This window comes from Pristis pectinata, chromosome 3, assembly GCF_009764475.1.
Source record: "Pristis pectinata isolate sPriPec2 chromosome 3, sPriPec2.1.pri, whole genome shotgun sequence".
NCBI classification, from domain to species: Eukaryota; Metazoa; Chordata; class Chondrichthyes; order Rhinopristiformes; family Pristidae; genus Pristis; species Pristis pectinata.
The window spans coordinates 34,242,195-34,266,023 of NC_067407.1; the positions used below are offsets into that span (position 1 = coordinate 34,242,195).

Below are 23,829 nucleotides of genomic sequence, written 5' to 3' on the forward strand. Positions count from 1 at the left end.
AAAGCAATACCATCTTTTATAGAGAAGAGTAAACATGAGTATATTGGTATTTCCTCCAACACCAGCAAATTTGTTCTACATTTGCTTACAGCTATGAAGGACATGAAAGACTGCACTGATCTATTCCATGCCCTCCATCCGTGTTGAAGTCAGCTCAAGTACAAAATTAAAACCCAACCCGGCCATGCCCATTCAAAACTGATTTGAGCCTGAATAGGTTTTTCCCCATACCTGATCGAATCATCAGTGTAAATACAATAAGTTTAAATATCCTGTCTGCCTCCTTGAGGATTAAACACCAAATCTTGATGAAGAACAGGGCACAAAAGTGCTAGTTCTAACCAAATCTTTCTAACCTGGACACAGTTCTGAGCAAGGCCTGACTTGAACTTAAATATTACTTCACAATATATACCTGACCAGACCTGGCCTTGACACATATAATCAGGTCCCCTTGGGTTCAAATCAGGTATCAAGGCTATACACTCAGGATGCTTGAATTTGTTTTACAAGTTGAAAGGACCATTATTCTTGCACTGCAGGTGCAGCATCATCTCAGTACATCAGGACTAGGTGCTGAGTCTTTGCATTTCCCACCCCCAACTTCCAACTGCTCACAGTAGCCTTTTCAATGATTTCATCCCTCTTCTTGACCACTGCCTCAGGATGAACCATACTGTTCCAATCATGCTATCCTATTTAGCTCTGAGCTAGGCTTCCAAGCCTCATATAACTTCTATCACAGAGGCTTTATACATCCACCACTGCTCCTGCCTCAGCCCAGTTGCTGCTACTGTTTGTCAGCCCCAGACTTGGCAATTCCACATCTTCTTCCCACTTGTAAGAAAGCAGCATATCATTCTTGGTTCAACAGCATTCATCAGACCATTATCCTACATTAAAAAAAATCCAGTGCACAGGTTAGTACATGTTGGACCTGATACTAAATCAGGCATTCTTCTATTGTGTTTAATGACAATCCACAAATAATGTATTGTACATCTTGGAGAGGAAAGAAAGACTTGAAAAGATGTTGGGTAGAGGAATACAGAAGTAGGGACCTTATGCTTCAGTTAAATAGGGTATTGGTGAGACCAATCTGGGATAGTGTATTGCATTGGTCTCCTTACTCAAAAAGAATGTTAACGCATTGGAAGCAGTTCAGAGAAGGTTTACTAGAATAACACTTGGAATGGGTGGATTGCATTACGAGGAAAGGTTGGACCAGGCTTGCATCCACTGGAGCTTAGAAGAGTGATTAGTTCCTAGGAGGTATGATAGATTGGATGTGGAGATGCTTCCTCTTGTGAAAGAGCCTAGAATCAGAACTGGAGAGTCAAAGGTAATAATTAAGAGTTCACCCATAAGGAATCACTGAAGATAGCGATGAAGAGGAATTATCCTTCTGAAAGGGTCAAGAATCTTTGTAATTCTCCTCCTCAAATGGTGATGGAAGTGGAGTCTTGGGGCAGGCACGGTAGTGTAGCGGTTAGCGTAATGCTATTACAGCGCCAGCGACCCGGGTTCAATTCGGGTCACTGTCTGTAAGGAGTTTGGACGTTCTCCCCATGTGCCTGCATGGGTTTCCTCCAGGTGCTCTGGTTTCCTCCCACATTCCAAAGACGTATAGGTTAGGAAGTTGTGGGCATGTTATGTTGGCGCCGGAAGCGTGGCGACACTTGTGGGCTGCACCCAGCACATTCTCAGTAACGCAAAAAGATGCATTTCACTGTGTGTTTTGATGTATATGTGACTAATAAATATCTAATATTTTAAAGGCAGAATGAGAAATATTTTTAATGAGAATAGAGTAAGAGGTATGTACAGGAATGTAGAGTTGCATTTACAGTCAGAGCTGCTGTGATCTTATTAAAAGGCAGAGCAGGCTTGAGGAGCTCTGGGAGCCTACACCTGCTCTTAATACTTATGTTGGTGTGGAAGTGGTCTAAACGTTTACTAGAATTGGGGAGGGGGGGGTGGTTGGGAGCGTTAAGGGGCAGAGGTGATCACAACAGTATGAAAAGGGAAGGGGCAATACTTGTGAAGATTCCAGATAGCATGGCGAGGGGTGGGGTAAGTGGAGGCAAAAGCAGGTGCTCAGTTCAGTTTATCGGGGATGATACCAAGAGCCCAAGAGGTGAATCTAGTGGATACGGAGAAGTCCGATTGAGCGTGAGGAGGCATTGAATGAATTGAGGGGGAAAAGTGGACTCAGAGGAGGGGCGAAAATCTTAATTTGATTGGCAGAGGGAGATGTGGGAAAGACCAGCGCACAGGTGATCTCGCCGTCAGCTGCACCCACTGCTGGCCTCAGTAACAGTGGAGATCTGTAAATGCTCATTTTTGCCTCCGGCGGAGAGAGTGACTGAAAGCATTGCTTCACCCAGAACACTGAAAGACTCCAAAACAAATACGCAGTATTTCCTGGAACTGCCTGGCTTATCGCCGGGCCGAAGTTGAGCTATCCACACCAGTAGAAAGTGCACATTCCTGATGAAGGAGCAGCAATGTTGCCCAAGGGCAGTCAGACCACAGCCTGCCTTCAAGTTTCTCTTGGCGTCTAACGTGTGCTGTTCATCAAAAAGTCACCGTTTGCCGCTAAGTAATAATTGCTGACTCCGTGTGACAGTAATGAGGAGCAGTTCAACTTTCCACAATAAAACAAAACTCTTGCAAGGCTATAATAAGTCACAGGAAACCGTCAGGTAGAGGAGGCGTGGTGGACAGACACGGAGCGCAGATCCCCAGGAATGCCAAATCTCAGCCAGTAGGCAACTTGGCAGCGACAAGGTCCACTCGGAATCCGGAGTCCAGCCGCAGCCCACGATGTTTCACAGCCTCCATGTTTGCTGTATTTTTCTCGCACTGGTCTCGGTACATGCCCAGAATGGTAAGTAAACATTCTTCTTTAATATAACCTGCACCCCCGGATATTAGCATTGCAGTGAAACTGAGCGAAACTCAGATCCCAACTGTTAGGTAAAAATAGGACAAGGGTAGTTCTCAGCCAAGTCCCTGAATGTGTAGCCATTGGAGAGATGACGGTCAACAGCGGCAGGTGAATCACCTTACACAAGTCAGAAGAAACAGTTCCAAATACTTCTTTAGGAAATGGTGACACTTTCCACATTACTCTTAATATCTTACTTTTTTTAAAAAAAAATGAAACTGTAGGTGATTAACACGCAGAAAGAGTTCTTTCTGGAAACATTGTTCTCCGAGCTGATTTTGCAGGAGCCCTGTGAACAATAGCACCATTCATCTTGCAGCAGTTCAAAGCCCTGAAACAGCTTCCGTGCGGTGTCACCGCCGATCTCAGTACTTTTCTCGAAAGAAAGACATCGATATCCATCGGAATGAAATTTCCAGTTGAATTTTCCTTTCGGTGTTCAGTATTCTGTCCTTGCTGAAGGTATCTTTTAGAACCAAACATTAGGGGAAGTTTCAAGGAGGAGGGGATTGGGAGTGGGTAAAGTATGCGTAGGTTTGTGGTATCTCACCTGGTCACCGGTTCATACTTTGACGCAGTTCAATTCGGCGAGAGGACACGAAGAACTACCCCCTCCCACCTCACTGGCTGTCGGTTCCTTCCCGCTGTTGAAATATAACACGGTTCAGATGCCTAACAACCCAAATTAAGTGCCAACGAGTTCAAAACAGCAATTACGCACGTTCTCCTGGACGGTCCAGCTGCAATCAAATTCCTTTGGGATTATTGAATAACCATCCCTTCCGCACGATCCTCGGTATTATAGTGCAGGCAGCCCTCAGAGTAGCGAATGTGGGGGTAAACGTCCTGCGTTTGTCTCGGGAAGCCAAGGCAAAGCAGTGAAGTGGCGTAACGGGCTCTCATACTGAATTCTGTTGTTTTGGAGTGCAGCTCTCGAAGTGTGACGGCCGAAATCAACCAGGAAATGCACATTTCTCTATAAAGCCTTTGGTCACTTAGCTAGCTAATTATTTCTGCTAGCTTTGGCTACTATTTAGACAAACTGAACATAATCCATTTGTAATTGTGAAGGGGATTGACCAAAAACTTGACTGGACCAACCACAAGAGCAGGCCAAATACTGGGTCTCCCATTAGCAGGTGCTTCAACCCCTAATGGCCCAAAGCCTTTCAAACATCTACAAGACACAAGTCAGAAGTATGATAGAACATGGTCCACTTTAAGTTTCAACAGCACTCAAGAAGCTTGACACCGTTCAGTACAAAGCGTCCCATTTATTTGACACTCCATCCATTTTAAACATTAATTCCCTCCACCAATGATGACAATGGCTGCAGTATATGTGTGCCATCTACAAAATGCACTGCTGTTCCTCACCTGGGCTTCTCCAGCAACACTTTGCAAGCTTGTGACCTCTACCACCAAGAAGCACTGTAGGCACATGGGAACACCAGGACTTACCATCCTGACTTTGAACTATATGGTCGATCTTTCATTATCACTGAGTCTGCATCCCAGAACATGCAAACCAAAGGACTGTGAGAGCACCTTCACCAGAAGGACTGCTGCAGTTCGAGAATAAATGAACACATGAACTAGGAGCAGGAATGGACCACTTGGCACCACAAGTCTGCTCTGCCATTTAGTATGAACATGGCTGATTTGATTATAATCTCAATTGCATATTGCTGGCTGCCCGCAGTAACCTTTCACCCTTTTGCTTATCAATTATCTATTGGTATTGATATTGGTTTATTATTGTCACTTGTACCGACGTACAATGAAAAGCTTGTCTTACAAACCGATCATACAGGTCAATTCATTACACAGTGCAGATACATTGAGTTAGTACAGAGTGCATTGAAGTAGTACAGGTAAAAACAATAACCGTACAGAGTAAAGTGTTACAGCTACAGAGAAAGTGCAGTGCAATAAGGTGCGAGGTCACAACAAGGTAGATCGTGAGGTCAGAGTCCATCTCATTGTATAAGGGAACTGTTCAATAGTCTTATCTATTTGCCTCTGCCTTACAATTATTCAAAGTCTCTGCTTCCACCATCCTTTTAAAGAAAAAAATACTCACAACCTCCTAAGAGAAGCATTTTTGTTCTACACTTCTCTTAACTAGGCAACCCCTTATTTTCAAACAATGACCCTTAGTTCTAGATTCTTCCACAAGAGAAAATATCTACTTCACATCCACCATGTCAAGACTCCTTGCGATCTTACATGTGCCCTTTCAGTTTTCTAAACTTCAACAGATGAAAGCCCAGCTTGTCCAATCTTTCCTCTTATGACAACCTGCCCATTCCAGGTATTATGGAGACACAAGAGATTCTGCAGACGCTGGAACCTGGAGCAACAGACACAAAATGCTGGAGGAACTTAGCAAGTCAGGCAGCATTTATGGAAGGAAATAAACAGTCGACGTTTCGGGTCAAGGCCCTTCCTCAGGACTGGAAAGGAAGAGAGCAGAAGCTGGAATAAGAAGATTGTGGGGTGGGTGGGTGGGGGGGGGGAGGACACATGCAGGCAGGTGATAGGTGAGTCCAGGTGAGAGGGGGAAGATAGATGGATGGGGGAGGGCAGATGAAAGGGGGTGAAGTAAGAAGCTGAGAGGTGATAGGTAGAAAAGGCAAAAGGGCTGAAGAAGAAAGAATCTGGTAGGAGAGGACAGTAGACCATGGTATAAGGGGAAGGAGGTGGGGAATCGATGGGCAGGTCATGAGGGCGGGGAGAGGAAAGGGAAGGGGTGAGGGGGCCACAGGGAGAGAGAAAACAAGGGGGGGAAGGGGAGAAGAAAAAGAAAAAGGGGGAAGAGGGGTGGGTTAGTGAAAGTTAGGGAAGTCGACATTGAGGCTGTCGGGTCGGAGGCTACCAAGGTGAAATATGAGGTATTGTTCCTCCTACCTGCATCTGGCCTCAATGTGGCAGTAGAGGAGGCCGTGGACAGACAAGTCAGTTTGGGAGTGGGATGTGGAATTGAAGTGGCTGGCCACCAGGAGATCCTTGCTTCTGTGGCGGACAGAGAGAAGGTGCTGAACGAAGCGGTCACCCAATCTGTATTGGGTCTCACCGATGTAGAGGAGGCCGCACCGGGAGTACTGGATGCAATAAATGACACCCTCGGATTCACAGATGAAGCGCTGCCTCACCTGGAAGGACTGTCTAGGGCCCTGAATGGTGGTGAGGGAGGAGGTGTAGGGACAGGTGTAGCACTTAGTTCGGTTGTAGGATAAGTGCCGGGAGGGTCATCGATGGGTGGACAAAAGAGTCATGGAGAGACTGATCCCCGTAGAAAGTGGAGGGGGAGAAGGGGAAGATGTGCCGGGTGGTGGGATCCCATTGGAAGTGGCGAAAGTTGTGGAGAATGATATATTGGATGCAGAGGCTCGTGGGGTAGTAGGTAAGTGAGGTAGTCTCCAACCTGACGGCCTCAGTATCGATTTCTCTGACTTCCAGTAACTCCTCCCCTTCCCCCCCCCGCCTTTTTCTTTTCCCCCTTCCACACCCCTTTGCTTTCCCTCATTCCTGTGGCCCCCTCACCCCTTCCCTCCACCTCATGACCTGACCATCTATTCCCCACCTCCTTCCCTTTATCCCACGGTCTGCTGTCCTCTCCTACCGGTTTCCTTCTTCTTCAGCCCTTTGCCTCTTCTACCTATCACCTCTCAGCTTCCTACATCACTCCCTTTCATTCTCCCTCCCCCACCCACTTACCTTCCCCCTCTCACCTGGACTCGCCTATCACCTGCCAGCCTTGCTCCTCCCCCGACCTTCTTATTCAGGCTTCTGCCCTCTTCCTTTCCAGCCCTGAGGAAGGGCCTCGACCCGAAACGTCGACTGTTTATTTCCCACCATAGATGCTGCCTGACCTGCTGAGTTCCTCCAGCATTTTGTGTGTGTTGCTCCAGATTCCAGCATCTGTGGAATCTTTTGTGTCTCCGTAATACCTGGAATGGGCTTTGCTACAATAGACTCAACCCATAACAAAATGTTGGGCCAATTCCCTTTTATTAACATCCTACATGTGTGATTGCCATTGGCTTCAACACCAGCACTTATAGGGCCCAGAATGTCCAACTTGGCTGAAGGGAAAAATTGGCGTTTACCTGAAGTGGGAACTAGATCCCAGAGCCTTGTAGTGACAGTCACAGCATTAGCAGGTAAAACTGTACCAGTGTTTTTGTTTATTTATTTATCAGGATATGGACATTGCTGCCAAGTCCAGCATTTGTTGTCCAACCCTACTTGCTCTTGAGAAGGTGATGGTTAACCACCTTCTTGAACCTCTGCTGCCCTTCTGCTGAAGGTACCCCAACAATGCTGTTGGGTAGGAGGTCTTGGATTTATACCCAGCAACAATGAAGGACAGATAAGATATTACAAGTCACGATGGGGAACTTGGAAGGGAAGAAGGAGGCAGTGGTGCCTCCATGCATCTGATCCCTTTGTTCCTCTTGTAGAAGTCATGAGTTTGGTAAGTGCTGTTGGTGTAGCCCAGATGAGAAACTGCATGCATTTCTCATATTTCCTTCTAGAAGTTCATAGAAAGAGGCCATTTGGCCCATTGAGTCTATGCCAGTTCTCAGAGCACGCCCATCAATCCCATTCCTCCACCTATTTCATGTGCTCATTAACTCCACCCTGATTCTCCTATCTCCCACCTCCACCAGGGTTAACTTACCAACCAGCACATCTTTAGGATGTGGGAGGAAAGCAGAGCATCTGAAGAGACCCACGCTGTCATAGGGAGAACCTGCAATCTCCACACAGACAGCACCAAAGGTCAGGATCGAACCGGGGTTTCCGGAGCTGTGAGACAGCTGCTGTACTTGCTGTGCCACTCTGCCAACCCAATGGCATGGAACTGCCTGAGTGTTTTTGGAGCTTCCTTCATCCTGGCAAGCAGAGAGTGTTCTATATCACACTGCTAGCCTGTGCCTTGTAGATGGTGGAAAGGCTTTCAGGATGTCAGCAACTGAGGGTATCCACCAACTAGCACATAGAAGAGGCTCCATGAGTCCCACCCATGGTGCAAAATCAAGGCTGACCCTTCCACAATTATCTTCAGTCAGAGGTTTCAAGTGGATGATTCATCTTGGCCTCATTTCGGCCGTAGAGATGAGGTATTATTCTCTGGAACCATCTGTACTTCCAGCAAGCTATTTCACCTTAACTATAAAACTGGCAGCTGGCCAACAAAGTGTAAGGTTTCTCAGGTCTGTTCACTCCACAAAAAGCAGAACAAATCTAAATCAGTCAATTACCGCACTATTGGTCCATTCTCAATCCTCAGCACAGTGACGAAAGGGGTCACCGACAGTGTGATCAAGTGGGGTTTAACCTCAATAAACTCTAAGGATGCTCATTTTGGGTTTTGTGAGACCTCATCATGGCATCAATCCAAACATAGATAAAAGACTTGCAACCCAGAGGTGAGGAAAGAGCGACTGTCTTTAACATCAAGATAGCAATTTGACTAAGTGGAATCATAGAATCAAAGGAAACCAAGGAGATCTTTCTCTGCTGGCTGGAGTTATACCTGGTACAGAGGAAAAGAGTCACCATTGATGGAGGCCAATTGTCTCAGCCCAGGACAAACTCTGTTAGAGTTCTTCAGGTGGTATTCAAGGCCCAACCATCTTCAGCTGCTTCATCGATGTTCTTCCTCCCATCAGAAGATCAGAAGAGGGGATGTCAGTTGATGTACAATATTCAGTTGTAACTCCTCTGATAAGGAAGTAGTCTACGCCTTATATGAAACAAAACCAGAATAATATACAATCTTCGGGTGTTGTGGCAAGTCACCTTCTTGGCACACAAGTGCCAGACAATGACTATCTCCACATACCCTTGGCATTTAACAGCACATCATTATTGAATTCCTCATTTGTTGACCAGAAACTTTCCTGGACCCTTAACATGAATACGTTGACCATGAGAGCAGGTCAGAGGCTAGGAATTCTGTGGCGAATGTCTCACTTCCTGATTCTTGACCAAAGACCTTAGAAGTGGGCCTCCAAGTATTCCCATTTCTGATGCCAAAACTTCACATCTCTAACTCCTGCTTCTTAGCATGTGAAGTATATGGAGGCCCACCAACTCTGTCCCACTTCTATCTGTCAATACCAGGTCATGTGTCTTCCAACTGGACCTTCAGGTGTGTGGCTTTAGGAGGTGTAAGTCACAGAGGAGCTGAATGTTTCTGGGGTTCCTCTGTCACAGGACCCATTCACAGCATGCACCGGCTCAGACGCTTGCACATTATTGCTGAAGGTTAGGTTCTCACCTTGCAACTCACATAAGGAAGCAGGAACAAATGTTGCTGGGAGGGAGTAAAGTGGAGAGTCAGCATTAATGGGCATAGTCGCCATCAAGCTCTATTTATGTGAATCAGATGCTGTATTTCAGGAGACATTGATGGACAGGAGAATCACTGCACATTTGCAGAGCAAGTGGAGTTCTCAAATGTGAATAGGTGACTCACTCAGAGTATTATAATGATTTATCAAGAGTGAATGCATTTTAGATGGATTCTATGCATTTGAATGCATGGATAGAGTGACCAATTTTGTCACACATCAAACATTCCAATCAAATGAGACCATGTATGCCTTGACCGTGAGTGTGCACGATCTGGAAGCCATCCTGTCTTTGCCTTATGTAGGATGACAGCATTCTTGGCACTAAAGTGCTCTCCGTAGAGTAGCAGCAGGTCATATGGGGAAAGGGACACTGAAGTGGGAATTTCCACCCCACCTGTTGTTCCCCCTGCGCCACCAGCCTGTCCCCACCACCCTCAGCTAGCAGTCATCACAGCATGCTGCCTCATGCCCTGATGACAAAGTCCACAGTGCCTCAGGTGCAGGTGCAGCAATATACAGGCCATCCCTGGGTTACAGATGCCCCACTTATGGACACCCCTACATACAAGCGAGCCCTCATAATATTATTAAATTCAAAAGTCTGATTATGTGTACATATGTTGATTCTTACTAACAGCAGATCTAAGTGTCCTCTCTCTCCACTTTTAGTAATTGTTCTTTCTTATCAGTCTTATATGCTTTTGACGTCATTCATTACAATACTATGGAGGTATCGTCACCCTATGAAGAGGTTGTAGTGTATTCTCTGTCATGGACAAAACCAACTTATGGACATCTGTAAAAACAGAACCCATTATTACCTGGGGACTGTCTGTATGGTGGACTTTCTTCAAGCTACAAAACAACAAATAGTATTTCTTGTAAATATTTCTTGTAATGCCACAATGGTTTGGAATTTGAGAGCCTGAAGGTGATTGTAAAGAGTTAGAAGGGGTGACACAGTATTGAAGCAATTAGTCCTACTGCCTCACAGCTCCAGCGATGTGGGTTTAACCCTGACCTCTGTCTGTGAATGTGTGAATTTTCTCTGGGTGCTCCAGTTTCCTCCTACATCCCAAAGATGTGCAGGTTGGTAGATTAATTACCTACTGTAAATTATTCTTTAGTGTAGGTGTTAGGCAGGAGTATCAGAGGGAGTTGATGGGCACATGAGGGAGAATAAGGTTACAGGAAAATAGGTCAGATAATGAGACTGACGGGATTGCTCTGAGAGCCAGTATAGGCTCGATGGGCCAAAAGGCTCCTTTTGTGTCCTAGGAGAACATGAATTCTGAATTTTTACAAACGTAACATTACAATAGCAACTACACAAATGACGAGAAATACAGTATATTGGGGTCGATTGTGCAATTTTGTCACCTGTTATAATGGAAATTGCCTGCACTCAAGCATCTAAATGACTACAAGTGCCAGACTGCCAGCATGCATTGTGAAACATGGAAACATAGGGCAAACCAACAGACTTGGAGGCTGAATCTGTCACTGCACCTTGTCGAGTGTTTAACTGCAGAGTCCGGTCATGCTGGATTCCCCAGAACTAGACTGGCACTTAGATCCTTGACTTTGATGGGAGTTTAGTCCTGTGGATGAGGAGGCAAAGTTGAAGGTAAGTTATTTTTTTAATTAATTATTTAGCGTGTTTTATATTTTAGGTTGATAAAAATGTTTAACAGTGTTAATTTTTAAAAAAAAATATTTATTTCAATTGTAAATTTTTAAATGTATCTAGATGTCAGAGATATTCAAGATTTTTTGGAATGACATTGACTTCACAGCTGGCAAAGCTCCAGACCCAACTCCCACTCCCCCCCTCCACTCCCCCAATGCCCTTCTCCCTCATCCCGGTTCTCCCTAGTTTGTGCTGGCTGTGAAAGGCCATGGTGTGATCTGGGAGCGGAGTCTTTGCAGTTCCCCTCCAGCACTTACAGTTTGCAGACCCTCCACATCTGGCCCAGGTAATCTGGACAATGGCAATGACTGCAGGCAACAGCCCCAGTCTAGATGATCTGGGCCATTACACAGACAGTTCTTAATGTTTTTCTTTAAAATAATCACAAATTCTTCATTGAACTATTTTCAAGACGTTGAATAACTGAACTGCATTCAATGTAAACACAAGAGATTCTGCAGATGCTGGAATCTGGAGCAACACACACAAAATGCTGGAGAAACTCAGCAGGTCAGGTAGCATCTACGGACAGAAATAAACATCTGACATTTCAGGCCGAGACCCTTCATCAGGACCTGAAACATCGACTGTTTATTTCTCTCCGTAGATGCTGCCTGACCTGCTGAGTTCCTCCAGCATTTTGTGTGTGTTGTATTAACTGTATTAAAGTTCTGGTGATCTTGCTTCATTTTTCCACAGATGAAACTAAAGGGCATTCTAGGAGAGGTTTGCAACCCTGGCTTACAGGGATCATTGCAGTGGTTGTGTTCCTATGCCTGTGCCTGATTGGATTTATAGTGAATAAACTCTGGTGCAAAGATTCTGAGTAAGTTGCTAACCTTTATTATTGCATGAACTCCTTATTTATAGAATGATTTTGGAAATATTTCTGGAAATCATGGGCATTTTTTTTTCAATCTTTTTATTAGTTTTCAAATTAATACAGATTAATATATCAGTGTTTGTACATGTAATACAAAGAGATCAGGAGAACAATCATGACATGGATAATCATAAAGAACAATAGAGTATAAAAAAACTGTAGATCCAATGATCTGTTAGTGAATGAATATAATATAAAAGAAAAAGATTTATTATAAAATATTAAAAAAGGAAAAAAAACAAAACAAAATTATGAACAATGTATCAAACCAAACTAAGCTAAAGAAAAAATTTTTTAAAAAAACAAAAAAAAACTAGACTAAAATTTCTCAATAGAAACAGAGCAATATTATGTCATCAACTCCGTTCCTCTAAATTGAAAGGTTAGGGCATTCTTTTTAATAGCATAATTTTCTTCCTTTCCCTGGTGTCTTGAACAAGGGGTAGGTTCCATGGGATCTTCCCTATGCTTCCGCTACTGCAGCACAGAGAGAGATACATCACAGTGGTCTGTATTTGTACAATTACGCCTTCAATTTGTTTCTGTGCTCCATTAACATGTTTGTTCCATCCATCCATCCTATGTAAACCTGCTCCTTACAAGTAGTCGTAAAAGTCTGCAGACCGGCTTCATACACTGAGCTAAGACTGTAGCAATAAAGCTTTATGCTGTGAAAAATTGCTTGAATTGTCAAATACGAGTCAATAGTGTTTTTCCTAATGCTTTGGGCAAAAGCCACAATGCATTTTTAAATGATATATTTGAAGCAAAAATGGAAAATACTGCAAATGTTCTGCAAGACCAGTGGCATCTGTAGAGAGGGAAACAGATACAATGTTTAAGGTCAGTAACCTTTCATCAGAATGAAGAACTAACTGATACCTGATGGGAAGTCCTTGACCCAAAACATTAATTCTGTTTCTCTCCCGCGGATGTTTCCTGACCTGATGAATGCTTGCCCCATTTTTATATTTTGCTGTGCCTTCATGAAGGAAATATGTACCTCACTGACCCAGAAACACTGAAAACCTTCTAGGTGAATCAATAGATTCTTTCTGACTTTGCTATGAATTGTTCATTCTAAACATTTTCCATATCCTGTGATCATTTGCTTATGATGTCTCTATGTATTAATGTATGAACATAAGAGATAGAAGCAGGACTAGGCCATTCAGACACTCATGTTTGCTCAATTCAATAAGATCATGGCTGAACATTTTACCTCAGCACACTTCCCTGCACTAACCCTATATCTCCTCATTCCTTTAATATCTAAAATTTTTATCAATTTGTTTCGGATACCCTTAGCAACTGAGCCACTACAGTCTTCTATGGTTGCGAATTACAATGATTCACCACCCTCTGAGTGAAGAAATTTCTTTGCATCTTGATCCAACTCCTTATTCTAACCCTTGGCTCTTGACATCCCAGCCAGAAGAAGCATCACCTCCACATCAATTTATTATTTGTGATATGGTGCCAAATCTAGACTTTGTTCCTAGTGAAAGAAAACAACACTTGATTCCCACAAAAAATAATGTAAGCATAATAGCACAGACAACTCCCCAGTAAAGTCAATGAAAAAGTCTACTCCTACTCTGGTGATTCTCCATGCAAGAGATTCTGGAAACAGCTGAGAGAATTCCTTGGTGGCAGGCCCCACATGGTAAAATAGCCTTTCAAAGCATAAAGGGCATTATGTGGAATGGCCAAACAGGCCCAGACTAAATCGTGCACCTTAACAACCAGACTTGTCAGACTGTTAAAGTATTAGATTGCACTGAATATTTCAGAAAGTTCCTGAGGCATTCAAAATCATTTGGAACATGTAAAACCCCAGAAGGACCAAAATAAGTTTAAAACATTTTAAGAAAATCTTAAGAAACTTAAAATTAAAGCACTTTTAAATATTTTAAAATTCCTAATTCACAATCCATTAGTGATCAAAATAAGCAAACAAGTTTAAAGAAGTATTTTCGAGCTAAGGTCTATATTTTTTTAAACTACAAACATTTAACTGAAGCTCTTGCAGCTACTTGCTTCCATTCAAACCTAAGGGAAGAGCCCTCTTTCACCTCTCATGATTTGGCATGGGATACTTCAAGAAGTTCTCAATGTAAGTGTAGGTCATTTAGCTTATATTTCCTCTCCCATAAGGAGCCCTGTGCTGCAGCACATACTGCTGCCCAGTTGGGAATCACTGATAGCAGCTTTCAAGTTTCTGCATTAGCATGTGATGTGCAGAGAACTGAAATTGCATGGGGAAGTGCTGGCAAACACTAAAAGTTTCACACAACATTGCCCCGTAACATACAAGCAATTAATTTGTCGATATTAATTAGATAAAACAAATATCTAGAGGAACATGAAGTTACTAGATGCTGATTAATAGTATTTATTATAGAATTTTCCAGAGTCACATAATAAACATTCAATCAAAAAGTTAAAAAACCAGCAGATGCTGGAAATATAAAATAAAAACAATAACTGCTAATAGTAGATTTTGCCATTATATAGGTCTTCTACTGGAAACATTAACTCGGTTTCTTTTTCCACTGATGCTGCCTGACCTGCTGAATATTTCCAGCATTTTCTGTATTCATTAAGCACTTGATTGGTATGGATTGGCAAAACCTGTCATAACCAAGAGCTGTAAAGCAATTGAAATTAATATTTGTTGATACAAACATTGAATGTTTTATTAACTTCCAGTGGAGCTCTGGAATGTGATAGTAATACACCGGGGACCATCCTGCAAAGCCAGATGATTCAGAAAGCAGGTTGTAACACAGAAGCTGAATTTCATTAAGAAAATTGTATTTTAATAATTTGAAAAATCTTTCTAACTTGTTGCAGGGTTAGTAATCGTCTGGAATCTGCAGCCCCAGAAGCTGATTATGTAAACACCAATGGAACCCAGATTACAGAAACCCTGACTTTAAAAGATGTGAGGTCAGCCAATGACTAATACTTTTCTAAGTGTTCTGAATTTGACAGTGCAGTGCTTAGTGCTGTAGCAGGATCTAAAATATGTAATTTACAAAGAAATGCCAATGTAGGAGGTGATAACAAAATTACTTGAGGTTCACTGTCTCTGGAACATATTTATGGAATGACCTTGACAAAGCTTCACAAGTTGTGTTTCATTTACCTTATTTCAATGGTGACAACACTCTGGGCACTCTGTCCTCTGGAACATGTGGTCCCTTCACAGTGCACTGTAATAATTAGTCATTGGTTTGCTTTATATTCAAAACAATCAGACCTTGAACTAGTTGTCAATTTTATTGTTTCTTAGTACTAAACTAAGCTATAACAGTTGTTGCTTTTACTTGAACCAGACCTGAAAATATCATGATGATAGCAGATTGATACACATACATATAGGTTGAGACATATTTTCCCCTGTTTCCAATCTTCTTTCCCTGAAGGAATTCACTCTCTTCTTTTGCTATTAACACAATTGGAAAATCCATGGGGATTGTCCAAATGCCAGATTTAAATTCCAATCACAGAGTGTGAGTGTAAGCAGTCATCAAAAACAGTGAAATGCCCAGCTGGCTATAGTTGTACTGTCATATCACAGCCCTTCAGTGTGGGAGAAGGCAAAGCTATGTAGATGTGTACTTATAAATATTTACACAGAGCTCTATTCTTGATCTTTAGCAGCCAGTGAGATTTCATGGAGTAGAAAATAATTAATGAAAATTCATTGAATTTAAAGGTGTCAAATACTGTGTCTTTTTAAACTAACCCAGCTGTGACTGGTCTGGAACAGATGTAGAGTCCTGGCAGCATGAGATCAGCTGGTACTGCTGTAGCTGCCAAACTTTGTGTTGCAGTATTATGTTGGCACTGGTGCAAAACAAAAGATCATGTTGTGTCTGCACCAAATGTAGAGAATGATCAAGACACAGGAGAATTCCATGGTTGAATATAAATTTAAGCATGGGTTTGAAGTAGTTTGCCATGTCCACTGGAATTCTGAATGGATTTGAATATATTTGATTTGCATTCTAAACCACAGGAAATCTGTAACAATGTTACAGCCCAGCAGAAAAGCAAAGCTGGTGTGATTCAAACAATAAAGAATGGTGCAATATATGTTGCATATTTTAGCACAAGTTTTTTTTAACTGTATCTGTAAATCCCACAATAAATATCTGTATTCCAGATAAGCATAGGCAGTTATACAAATACCACTTTCACAGCTCCTGATAGATTTGGAATAAAATCATCTACTAAGTACAAATGGTTATTCTCAAAAAAAAAGAACCCTTCTTTGGCATACTGGTGATTTTTTTTCCATTTCTTTTCCTCTCCACTAATTGCTGACTCATACTGTGAGCCTTACTATCTCTGAAAGTTCAGATTCTGTGTTTGAAAAGGGTTGTTCAAATATTGTGGTCAGCTTTGCCAAGCCGGATCTTATACTCAACGTGTGCATATGCGTACATTTCATCAGGAGCCATGGAAATTAATTAAACATTAGTCAATTGCAATCATAGCTATAATTTGTCATACCTATAATTTTCTTTACTAAATCTTCATATCATTATCAGTTCATACATTATTGATATGTTGCATAAAGTGAAGTTTTTTTAATCTAGAGGAAAATGGATACAATGATAACACTGATTTGAAGAAAATATTTTTATTTATATTTCACTACTGATTAATCTTTCCTATGACTACAGATCAAGTGAACATCCAAGTGCCTATGAAAATACATATGAGATCATCAATGATGAATCACCAAAGATAACTATAACTGCAATGTAATATTGTTAATGAAATAATGTTTTTCAGAAGATCTGTTTAAAGTAATGGGTTAATTTCATATGATCCAATGATGTACAGCACATTTTCTTCTTTTGTTTCGAATATATAAATAGAATATGTATTGCAGGGAAATTTTAATGCCTATGATTTTTTTAAGCTTCACTTTTCAATCTGAATGCTTCACATATCTGATATTTTATCAGTTCTTTGAATGTATCTTTATGTAAAGATTTTATTATATTTTATTCTCTGTGTCGAGAGGTAAGCAGATGACCTGTTGGAGATATGTAGGATGACTTCAATACTGTTCAACCTACGCACACTGGCTCTTGCAAAAACAATCAAGCATTGAACAGTTAGAGGAGCCATTGGACCAGGCCTGACCACTGTTGCAAGTAGGCAGTGTGTTCCTAAATCTCCATCAGTCCTACTGTGAAACCGGCCACTAGGAGGTGCAAAGACACAGCTCAAAGTGACTTCACTCTTTCTTTGTGATGAGATAGAAACCAGCTTTAAAGTATTTCAGTGTACAAGGTGCTTGTAATTTAGAATCATATCGGTAATAATAATCTACTTCAATTTGTAACTGGAATGATAGCAATAATTTTTTCTGTGCTTTAGTTTTACTCTGAAAAGATGTTTGCCAGTAACCTTCATAGTGACTTCAAATGAGCTGGAAGTAAATCTGGAAAAAAATAATACATTAGTCTAGAAAATGGATTTCATTCTTTTTGGTTGGCTAAATGTTTGTTGTATTTAGCACTAATGTACATTTAGGTTCCCTGAGTAAAATCATGAACGTGACTAAGATTACATTTGAAACAGCACTAGGATGGTTTACACCCAGAAACATTCACTGCATGGTTCTCGATGGGACTGTACTCAATTCAGCACAGTTTCAGGCATTCCACTGCACACTAATCTGAGAAGGGGCATTAGCCCTTAAAGGCAGCTCCCACATTCACTCAGAAAAACATGTAAGTCCTGCTCAATGAGATACATGCCAGAAGGGAGATCACAAGTGCCAAGCATCCAGGAGAGCCACTAAAGTCAATGTAAGAAGAGCCTGGCAAGAAGTTGCTTCACTTATCTTCATCAGTTGTGAGAATCTCAACTCAACTGAGCAATGCACAGATAAAATTTGTGCCCTCACAAGCAATGTCAGGGAGAGCAGGAGGCCAGCTGAAGTGAACCAGTTCAATAATTAGATCAAGGATTCATTTATGATGTCATATAATCAGTATAGGTGGATCTGCAAAGCAGCATGTAAGGGATTATTAAATTTCATCTGAGCTCTTCCACTGGATTATTGGTGTACAACACAAAATATCAGAAAACAGCACCAAGAATAGGTCACTTGCCCTACCTTTCAATATGATTATGGCTGATCTATCCCAGGGCCCCAACTCCTCTTCTGTGACATTTCCCCATAGTTCTCAATTCCCTAATTTTTCAAAAAATACATTTACCTCCTTTTTAAATACGTCTAGTGTTCTAGCTTCCACAACCCTCTGGGGTAGAGGATTCAGAGGTTCACAAACCTCCCATCAGTGGAAATATCTCAACACCTACTTTGTATGTCCCCTTGAGCTTCAATAAGATCACCTCTCATTCTTCTAAACTCCAAAGTATACAGGTCTAAGTATTTTTACCCATTTGTGATACAACAACCCACTCATCCCAGGAATTAGCCTAATGAATCACTTCTGGAATGCCTAAAATGATAGTTCATCATTTCTCAAATAAGAGGACTAAAACTGTACTCCAGTGTGGCCTCACCAACACTCTTTGCAATACTTCCTTATTTTTAAATTCCAGCCCCCAGCAATACAGGCCAATTTGCCATTTGCCTTCTTAACCTTCATGCCAAGTTTTTGTGTTTCATGCACAAGAACACCTCAATCCCTCTGAACTCTGCTCATTTGCAGCCTCTCCATATTGAGGTAATAATCTTTTTGATTTTTCCAACCAAAGTGCATGACTTCACATTTCCTACATTAACCTCCATTTGCCATATTTTTGTGCACTCACTCTACCTTTACTATATCCTGTTGCAGAGTCCTAACATCCTCATCACAACATGCCCTCTCACCTATTTTCATATCCTCAGCAAATCTGGATACATTGCACTCTAACTAGAGTGTTATAAGTTGATGCACACCAGTAATTGATGGTATGTTGGTCTTGATGACAGATGAATAGATACAGGATTGATCTTGCAGTGTCAACATGGCAATCAAGATTAATCCAGTGGCATTGTGTCTAGAGGTCTGTTTATTGAAATAGATTGCTGGCTGTTGAACACCATCCAGGACAAAGCAGCCCAGTCAATAGACACTCCATCTACCAGCCCAAACCTTCACTCCCTCCGCCTACTTCACTGCTGCTACAGTGTTCACTAGCCACAATTTTCACCAGGGAACTCTGACAGCACATCAAAAGTTGTGACCTCCCCCACCAAGGAGGACCAGGGCAGTGGGCACATGGGAACACCACCTCTGGCCTTCCTTCCAAATCACACAGCATCATGGACAGATATTGCTGTTCATCTTGTTGTTGCTGGTTCTAACTTCTAGCCCTTGCTTTCCAATAGCACTGTAAGAGCACTTTCACCAGAGGAATGCAGTAATTCAAGGTGTAAGGGCAGTTAGGGGTGGGCAATAAATGCTGGCCTTGTTAATGATATCCACATCCTGCAAATGAATAACAAGGTATTGTTAGCTAAGCTGTGATAAATGACATGGGAAGAGTATTCATCTATTTGTCTTTCCCTCTCATATTGCCCTCTAACCTTACTCAACTTACTAGCTTCATCCCATTGTGCTCCAACTCTTTTCCTTTCCATCTCCTCACCAAAGTTCTTGTCTTGCACCACCACATATGCTTATCTTTCCTCAGCAGGTTTAGTGAATCCTTTGGCTTTAGCCCTTCCAGTGTCAACAGTCTCTCAAACGATTTCAGTGATTGATATATCTCAGTAGTGCCAATAAATGCTTTAGTGTGCTTTGTAGGTCTTGCATTTTGCTTCACTGAGGTCAAACCTCTTTCTCCCATGTGGTTCTCTGCTTTATTATCCATGAGTGTCTTCCTGTAAGGAGTTTGTATGTTCTCCCTGTGTCTGCATGGGTTTCCTCCAGGTGCTCCGGTTTCCTCCCACGTTCCAAAGGCATATGGGTTAGGAAGTTGTGGGTATGCTATGTTGGCGCCGGAAGCATGGCGACATTTGTGGGCTGCCCCTAGAATATTCTACGCAAAAGATGCACTTCACTGTGTGTTTCGATGTACATGTGACTAATAAAGAAATCTTACCTATATCATAATCAAAATATCCACATTTGCTTTTCCTCTTCCCAGTCATTTTGGAAGAACACCTCAATATCTTTGGTCCAACTGAAAGTCAGCTGGCAATTTGCTTTCGTTCTGTCAATTCCACTCTGCCAGTTGTCATATTTCACTAGATCCTAATCACCTTCTGCCCTCAGGATTTTCATGACAGACAAAATAATTATATTCCATATTTATAGGGATAATGATTGCAAACATATTGTTGAAGTCTGAAGCTTCACCTCAGTTTTCTTCACTGCTCCCTCCCTCCCTCCCTTCAAAAGCTTTTTCTATCTCGTAGTGGAGAATTATTCAATTGTTTATTTAGATTAACTCGCCTGGATCTTGACGTGTTCAAATTAGGTCAATGTGAGAAGCTCAGCTTCAACTATCTGCCTTTCAACTAGCTAATTTGTGTAATTGGCATGTCAATCTATTTTATGTCAGAAAATTGTAGACTTAAGTTCCACTCCAAAGACTTGAGCACATAACTAGAACAACACTTCAGTGCAGTATTGCTTTGCTTGAGCTACTATATTTCAGACTAGATATCAAACTAAGGCTGTTGCCATTAGAAATGGAGAAATCTCCATTATCAAAGGAGATAACCAACTATTTACCTCTCATCTGCGATTGCCAGCAGATGAGATTGGTATCCTTGGAATAGGGGTGTTGAAAATCATGGAGGAATAAGGGGGATGAACTGAGGGCTTGGATAAGTATGGGGAACTCTGATATCGTGGCTATTACTGAGACATGGCTGATGTCAGGAGAGGAGTGGATATTGAATATTCCTGGTTTTCGGTGTTTTAAGAGGGATAGGGAAGGGGGGAGAAGAGGTGGAGGGGTGGCGATACTGGTCAGGGACACTGTTACGGCTGTGGAAAAGATGGATGTTGTAGAAGGATCATCTCTAGAGTCCGTATGGGTGGAGTTAAGGAACAAGAAAGGAGCAGTTACTCTACTAGGAGTATTCTATAGGCCCCCCGGTAGCAGTAGAGATATAGAGGAGCAGATTGGCAGGCAGTGTTTGGAGAGAAGCAGAAATAACAGGGTTGTTATAATGGGAGACTTCAACTTCCCAAATATAGACTGGAACCTGCTTAGTGCCAAAGGTTTAGATGGGACGGAATTTGTTAAATGTGTCCAGGAGGGATTCCTGACGTAGTATGTTGACAGGCCGACTAGAGGGAATGCCATGTTAGATCTAGTTTTAGGAAATGAACCGGGACAGGTGAAGGATCTATTGGTGGATGAGCATTTGGGGGACAGTGACCATTGCTCCATAACCTTTAAAATTGTCATGGACAGGGACAGGTGCAGAGAGGACAAGAGGTTTTTCAATTGGGGAAGGGCTAACTACGAGGCTATAAGGAGAGAACTTGGGAGTGTAAATTGGGATGTCCTTTTTGAAGGAAAATGTACCATGGGGATGTGGTCGATATTCAAAGATCTTATGCAGGATGTTAGGGATAAATATGTCCCGGTGAGGCAGAGAAGAAATGGCAGGGTGAAGGAGCCGTGGGTGACGAGAGAGGTGGAACGACTTGTTAGGGAGAAGAAGGTAACATACGTGAGGTATAAGCAGCAAGGTTCAGACAGGGCCCGTGAGGAATATAGGGTAGCGAGGAAGGGCTGAGGAGAGCTAGAAGGGGACATGAAAAGGCTTTGGCTAGTAGGGTTAAGGAAAATCCCAAGGCCTTTTTCAAGTACGTGAAGGGTAGGAGGATGGCTAAGGTGAAGGTAGGTCCGATTAAGGACAAAGGTGGGAGAATTTGCCTGGAGGCGGCGGAAGTGGGAGAAGTTCTCAATGAGTACTTCTCTTCGGTATTCACCAGGGAGAGGGGTCTTGATGATGCGGAAGGGAGTGCTGGTAGGGGTAATGTTCTTGAGGTTGTTGATATCAAGAGAGAGGATGTGTTGAAGTTGTTAAATAATATTAAGACAGATAAATCTCTGGGGCCTGACGGGATTTTCCCCAGGCTGCTTCGAGAGGCTAGGGAGGAGATTGCTGAACCGCTGGTAAGTATCTTTGAGTCCTCGCTGTCTACGGGGGTGGTGCCGGAGGATTGGAGGATTGCGAATGTGGTCCCCTTGTTCAAAAAAGGTAATAGGGATAGGCCAGGGAATTATAGACCGGTGAGTCTCACGTCTGTGGTGGGTAAGCTGTTAGAAAGGATTCTAAGGAATAGGATTTATGAACACCTGGAGAATCATGGACTGATTAGGGACAGCCAGCATGGCTTTGTGAAGGGAAGATCTTGCCTCACAAGCCTGATAGAGTTCTTTGAGGAGGTGACCAGGAAGATTGATGAGGGCAGTGTGGTGGATGTGGTTTACATGGATTTTAGTAAGGCATTTGATAAGGTTCCTCATGGTAGGCTTCTTCAGAAGGTCAGAGGCCGAGGGATCCAAGGAAGCTTGGCTGTGTGGATTAGGAATTGGCTTGCATGTAGAAAGCAGAGGGTTGTGGTGGAAGGAGTGCCCTCGGATTGGAAGGCAGTGACTAGTGGTGTCCCGCAGGGATCGGTTCTGGGACCTCTACTTTTTGTGATATTTATAGATGACTTAGATGAGGGGGTGGAGGGCTGGGTTAGTAAGTTTGCGGACGACACTAAGATAGGCGGTGTTGTGGATAGTGTGGAGGGCTGTCGGAGCTTACAGAGGGATATTGATAGGATGCAGAGCTGGGCTGACAAGTGGCAGATGGAGTTCAATCCGGAGAAGTGTGAGGTGGTACACTTTGGAAGGACAAACTCCAGGGAAGAGTACAGGGTAAACGGCAAGGTACTTGGCAGTGTGGAGGAGCAGAGGGATCTGGGGGTTCATATTCACAGTTCGTTGAAAGTTGCCTCACAGGTGGAAAGAGCAGTTAAGAAGGCCAATGGGATGTTGGCTTTCATAAATCGTGGGATTGAGTTTAAGAGCCGCGAGGTTATGATGCAGCTTTACAAAACTCTAGTTAGGCCACATTTAGAGTACTGCGTTCAGTTCTGGTCGCCTCATTATAGGAAGGATGTGGAGGCATTGGAGAGGGTGCAGAGGAGATTTACCAGGATGCTGCCTGGATTGGAGGGTATTGAATATGAGGAGAGGCTTAAGGTGCTAGGGCTTTATTCACTGGAAAGGAGGAGGATGAGAGGAGACATGATAGAGGTATATAAAATATTGAGAGGAATAGATAGAGTAGACAGTCAGCGCTTCCTTCCCAGGGCACCAATGCTCAAGACGAGAGGTCATGGCTTTAAGGTTATGGGTGGGAGGTTCAGGGGAGATGTCAGAGGGAGGTTTTTCACCCAAAGAGTGGTTGGTGCATGGAATGCACTGCCTGGGTGGTGGTGGAGGCACATACATTGAACAGGTTCAAGAGCTTGTTGGATAGGCATATGGAGGAACGTGAGATAGAGGGATATGCGGGAGGAAGGGGTTAGGTAGTGTGAGAGTGGTCTGATGGACGGCACGACATGGTGGGCCAAAGGGCCTGTTTTGTGCTGTATGGTTCTATGGTTCTATGGGCATAGACAGCGTTAAAACCAAGCAGCTGTTCCTGTCAGAAGAGTTAAGAACCCACAGAAGTTAAGGCAAAACAGTCAGGGGGACATGAGGGAAAGGCTTTCATGGAGGGTGTCCTGATCTGGAATTCACTGCCTGAAAAAGTGATAGTAGCAAATTCAATGATCATTTTCAATAGAGAACTAGATAAATACTTGAGAGTCAGAAAAATATAGGGGTAAAATCTGGGAAAAGAGTTTGGAAACTGGACTGATCAGATTGATGTTACAAGGAGCTGGCTAGAGATCTGTATATTGAACAGTCTCCTTTGTAATGTAAC

At 42.7% G+C, this 23,829-nt stretch overlaps 1 protein-coding gene across 1 annotated transcript; it reads left to right on the forward strand.

Moving 5' to 3' along the window:
• Positions 1 to 1,959: 1,959 nt before the first annotated feature.
• pdzk1ip1 (PDZK1 interacting protein 1) lies at positions 1,960 to 17,372 on the forward strand. Its single transcript, XM_052013123.1, has 4 exons — positions 1,960 to 2,890; positions 11,708 to 11,834; positions 14,748 to 14,843; positions 16,589 to 17,372. Exons 1-4 carry the CDS (start codon positions 2,827 to 2,829, stop codon positions 16,671 to 16,673), a joined length of 372 nt encoding a protein of 123 aa, XP_051869083.1. The 5' UTR covers positions 1,960 to 2,826; the 3' UTR covers positions 16,674 to 17,372.
• The last annotated feature ends 6,457 nt before the right edge of the window (positions 17,373 to 23,829 follow it).

Excerpts from the sequence above, each read along its gene's own strand:
- pdzk1ip1 (XM_052013123.1), top strand. The coding sequence starts at position 2,827 with ATGTTTCACAGCCTCCATGTTTGCTGTATTTTTCTCGCACTGGTCTCG. Across the intron at positions 2,891-11,707 it reads CTCGGTACATGCCCAGAATG|ATGAAACTAAAGGGCATTCT; the intron begins GTAAGTAAACAT and ends ATTTTTCCACAG. Across the intron at positions 14,844-16,588 it reads CTGACTTTAAAAGATGTGAG|ATCAAGTGAACATCCAAGTG; the intron begins GTCAGCCAATGA and ends CTATGACTACAG.